The 4,982-nt window shown below is 36.6% G+C and overlaps 1 protein-coding gene across 1 annotated transcript; it reads right to left on the bottom strand.

Annotated features, from left to right (window-relative positions):
- Window positions 1–1,051: 1,051 nt before the first annotated feature.
- On the bottom strand, window positions 1,052–4,746 carry LOC111809855 (GDSL-like Lipase/Acylhydrolase superfamily protein). Its single transcript, XM_023696310.2, has 5 exons — window positions 4,458–4,746; window positions 3,084–3,229; window positions 2,692–2,925; window positions 1,545–1,797; window positions 1,052–1,365 (listed from the first exon to the last, which is right to left on the bottom strand). Exons 1-5 carry the CDS (start codon window positions 4,693–4,695, stop codon window positions 1,151–1,153), a joined length of 1,086 nt encoding a protein of 361 aa, XP_023552078.2. The 5' UTR covers window positions 4,696–4,746; the 3' UTR covers window positions 1,052–1,150.
- Window positions 4,747–4,982: the final 236 nt, after the last annotated feature.

The following is a 4,982-nucleotide window of genomic DNA, read 5'->3' as shown; positions in this document are numbered from 1 at the left end:
GTTTATGTCATATACAAAAGTGGACCGCATCCATAGTGTCCCCAGGATAAGGTACTCAGCTTTATCCCCATACTATAGATCATTTCGACTATATACTTGAACTTGATCCACTCTTATGTCTCTACATATAGTTCAAGTAATCATACTATAGTCAGAGTATTCTTAGTTTATTGGATTTAGATTAATAATCGTAAAGTTCAATTTATTCAATAATAATAACTTTATTGAAAATAGAATATGTTTTTGTTTACAAAGAGTTTTAAGACATAAAACCCAAGAAAATGTTCCTTACCATACCAAGAATCAATTGGGTAGGTTTCCAACACCCATTTCAATCCTATAAAAAAAAAATGCCCATATTCAATAATCTTTCCAAAACAAGCTCAAATGGAATCTCTATTTCCAAGGGTCCTTGGCCATCTTTCCAAAACAAATCAAATGGAATCTCTATTTCCAAGGGTCCTTAGCCATCTTTCCAAGAGATTCCATGGGTTCTTAGCCATCTTTCCAAAACAAGCTCAAATGGAATCTCTATTTTTAAGGGTCTTTAGCCTTCAAGCTAACGTTGGATTGGTTAAAAGTTTTATTGATACACCCCAAAAAACATAACTTGGATGTACACTACCAAATGACATAACTTCAAGTATGTCCACTATGAAATGACATGAATTCAAGTATGTACACAACCAAAAGACAATTTGAATAAAAATACATTTGATAAGCATGGTATATATAGGATTTCAATTTACTAAATATAGCTTTATATATATACCAAATATATCTCATCAGACTACTCTTCCCAATAATTCTCAACTGTACATAGCCTATGGTAGTGTATAGCTTTGTAATTCAATTTTTAGGAGTACTCCCTACAAAAACAAAGTTGTTTTTAACGGTTCGAGTTTGTAACTTGCTTATTTTCGTTCTTCTGCTCTTGAATTAATGTGAGCATACATATTTTAACGAGTTCTAAGTCGGTAGTTTGGACATTAGACCTTGTATTTCTAATTTAGTAACCAGGATTTCCATAAAACAAACAATAAGAAACAAGTTAATTAAGAATTATGATGAGACACTCATTTATTTTGTCCTCTACATCAAAAGAGATATAGCAATACATTTAGGGCTCACTTGTTTTTTGTGTGTAGAATCATAGAGCAATGAGTTGGTTGACATTGATTGGGTATGTAAATGGACCATTGAATATGTAATCAGCAAGCACGCGGCTTGCTTCTTGTGTAGGATGATAGAGGTCCCAAAACAAATGACTGTTTCTATTTGAGCAAAACGCTGCAATTGGTAAGCATGGAAGGTCTGCATTCAAATGCCCATGCCCACAACAAGCACTTCTAATCTCCGTGAATCCTGATATCATAAAATAAGGTTAGAAGTGTCGAGGATCGTTGGGAGTGAATACATCTCCATTGGTATGAGGTCTTTTCGGAAACTAAAAGTAAAGCCACTGAAGCTTGTGCTCAAAGTGGACAATATCATATCATTGTGGAGATCATGATTTTTTTAGGAGAGGAGAGTGAGTTTATTACCGAATGAAGATGGTGAACGAATGAAGTTCGACATGACTGCATACACTTCGAAGTAGGTGAAGGAAATGTTGTTGTTGAGCTCCATTTTGAGGGTTTGCAGCATTGATTTTAGAGCCACATTGTACTGTGCTGCCCAGCTATTGACTTCCTCGTCGCATTCGCCTGTTTTGCTCCTCTTCCTTTGCGATGGAGTGCACCCCACTAATCCTATTCCTGTCACCACGTATTTTCTTGCTCCAAACCCATATAATCGCTGTCGTTTTTAACCAGGAAGATTGTTAGTGGTGTTTAATTTGAGGAGAAAGTTAAACTAGTTGTGTTTTCTCCGCTATAAATACTCACTAGATGTATGCTGATTTTATAATAACAACAAAGAGAATTGAAAAGCTAAGTGCTTAAAGTTTCTTTATTTCAAAAGATCCCTCCCGTCACGTTGTCCTTTTTGCTTCCTTTGTTTATTTTGACATATTTCAATCGTGGCTAATTTAGGGAATGATCATGAGTTCATAAGTAAGAATACATATCCATTGGCATGAGGTCTTTTTTGGAAAGCCTAAAGCAAAGTTATGAGAGCTTACACTCAAAGTGGGCAATATCATACAATTGTGGAGATTTGTTATTCCTAACATGGTATCAGATTCATGCCCTTAACTTAGCCATGTCAATAGAATTCCAAATGTCCAGTAAAGAAGTGAGTCTCAAAGGTGTACTTAAAAGTGACTCAAGTGTCGAACAAATGATGTACTTTGTTCGAGAACTCCAGAGAAGGAGTCGAATCTCGATTAAGGGATTAAAGGAAGGCTGTTTGAGGGCTTCATATGCCTTAAAAGAGACTCTATAGTCAAATTTGTTTGAGAGGAGGATTATTGGGAGGGACTCTCACATTGGCTGATTTAGTGAATGATCCTATGTTTATAAAGAATACATCTCTATTGGTACGAGGCCTTCTGGTAAAGTCCAAACCAAAGCCATGAAATTGATATTCAAAATTGACAATATCATACCATCGTTGAAATACTTGATTGTTAACAAAATATTCATCAGAGTGAGACGAGGGCCATTCAGATCTTATCTTATGTACTTTGTTTGTCTTATAAGGAAAAAAGTTATGAAATCACAGCCACTCATTTCAATAAAAAGATTGTACCTTAAGCTGGGACTTGAGAGTGGAGGCCATGGACTCCACGTATTGCTGTGGGGAGTACTTTTTACGCAAATCAGACGACTCATGATAGCCAAAGATGTCATTGCTTCCAATCACAACGGTAAACAGAGATTTGGAGAGGTGTGCTTGCGCTGCAGACAATCCCAGCTCTACTGCCAGCTTTTGATACACCAACGAATAATACTCAATTTGTTGGTCCATCGCCACCGATTGCTTCTAAAAAAATCCAATAAACCAAAACACAAATTATCTTCTAATTTGACCTAATAATAAATTCTTAAACATGTTACACGACTCATGTCAAATAGATTCGAAGATCTATTATACGAGATTGAAAGTTCAAAAATGTATTAGATACGAGATAAGGAACTTACAAAAAGGTCATTTGTTTCGTTAAAGATTCCCGCACCACCGGAAGCGAAGCTTACGCCTGTCTTAAAGGGTTTGGTGTTGATAACCTTTCTGAACTTTGATATGAGAGACAGATATGGCGGCGATGTCGGCAACCCCACCTTCTCAGCTGTCCAAATTTTCATTTTTTTATATCAAAATTGAAAAAATTTAAACATATATTTTATGGATAATTAGCATAATTAATTCAGCCACGTATGTGTTATTTAGACATGTCGTGGGATACAATACTATTAAAATATTGTTTATAAAGAAAAAAAAGGAAGTTTGATATGATATGAGCATCACATGTTCGTTTCGTGAATGCACATGAACACGTGGGCTCCCGTTTTGTGGGTTTTAAGTTTAGAGTAATACAGTTTGGCATACATTAGGGGTACCATTTTGTTTCTAGTCCACTTTAACCATCCATTAAGAAAACAAAGAAGAATTTGCCACGTTAAAAGCTTTAATTCAACAAGCTTATGAGTTGTAAAAAGCTGACTATGCTCCTAATGCTCGTTCCATGATTTTGATATGTATGATCGACAACCAATATCTGAAAATAGTTGGGCTTCCGATCAATTTTTGTTCGACCGATTTCTGGGTACCATCAATAACTTTTCGCTCGCGTTTTAGGGTTGTATTGGTACTTGAATTTTCAAGAAAAACAACCCACAACGCTATACGTACTAGCTTAAAACCAAAATTCTATGTAACAGCCTAAGCTTACCGCTAGGAGATATTGTTCTCTCTACGCTTTCCCTCTTGGGCTTTCCCTCAAGGTTTTTAAAACGTGTTTGCTAGAGAGAGAGGTTTTCACACCCTTATAAAGAATGTTTTGTTCTTCTCCCCAGTCGATGTGGGATCTCACAATCCACCCCCTTCGGTGCCCAGCGTCCTCGTTGGCACTCGAACTCTTCTCCGATCAATGTAGGACTCTCCAATTCACCCCTCTTTCGGGCCAGCGTCCTTACTGACACACTGTCTCATGTGCACCCCTTTGGGGCTTGCCTCCTCGTTGGCATATGGCAGTGTCTAGCTCTAATACGATTTGTAACCGTCCAATCTCACCGCTAACAAACATGGTTCTTTTTGAGTTTTTCCTTTCGAGTTTCCTCTCAACGAGGTTTTCCTTCTCCTCCCCAATTTAATTATAAAACACTAATTTATTTATATATGAGGCTATTCCTTCTTCTCTTTCATCTTTTTTCAGTTTTAAATATCTTGAAAATGACAGGAAGAGAATATATCCAGCCTCTTCTAGTTCTCTCTCTTGGGTGTGTTTATCTTTACATAAAGGAAAAAAAAAAAAAAAAAAAAAAAAAAACATAAATTAGGGTTTATGTCGGACATACCAATATAATCCGCAGCATTCTTGCCATTAGAGAATCTCCCGGTCGGCTTTTTGGTCGGAAAATCAATTCCGTTGTGGGGAAAGTTGGCCTTGGCTATTGAAAGCTTCAAATGGTTATTATTTCCAACGTCGACTAATGAGTCTCCGAACACATAGATTGCAGGCACTAAGGCAGATTCCGAAATGGAGGAAATTGAGAGCAATGAGAACATGAAGAAGAACAAGAGTTGGGAACCCATTGTTCTTGTTCCTTTTGGTTTCCTTAATGGAATGTAAGAGAACTTATAGAGGCGAAGAGAGAGGGGAATGTGGTGTGAAAACCGAGTATTTTAAGCAACTATCATGGGGACCCATTTGGGTCATTGATATCTCTTTTTTTTATTACTAATTTGTTCAACGCGTTTATCCGATTTTCTTCTCAATTTTTCATCATTATGATTCAAACAAAACAATTGTTTCGATTACAATCATTCATCGTTTGAATGGAAATTGAACTTTTATAATGGATGTTGAACTTTCGTGCAAG

This window comes from Cucurbita pepo, chromosome 14, assembly GCF_057944985.1.
Source record: "Cucurbita pepo subsp. pepo isolate OVF chromosome 14, ASM5794498v1, whole genome shotgun sequence".
Taxonomy (NCBI): Eukaryota; Viridiplantae; Streptophyta; class Magnoliopsida; order Cucurbitales; family Cucurbitaceae; genus Cucurbita; species Cucurbita pepo.
Note: the sequence above shows the minus strand (reverse complement) of the source record. Positions and strands in the feature narration are given on the sequence as shown.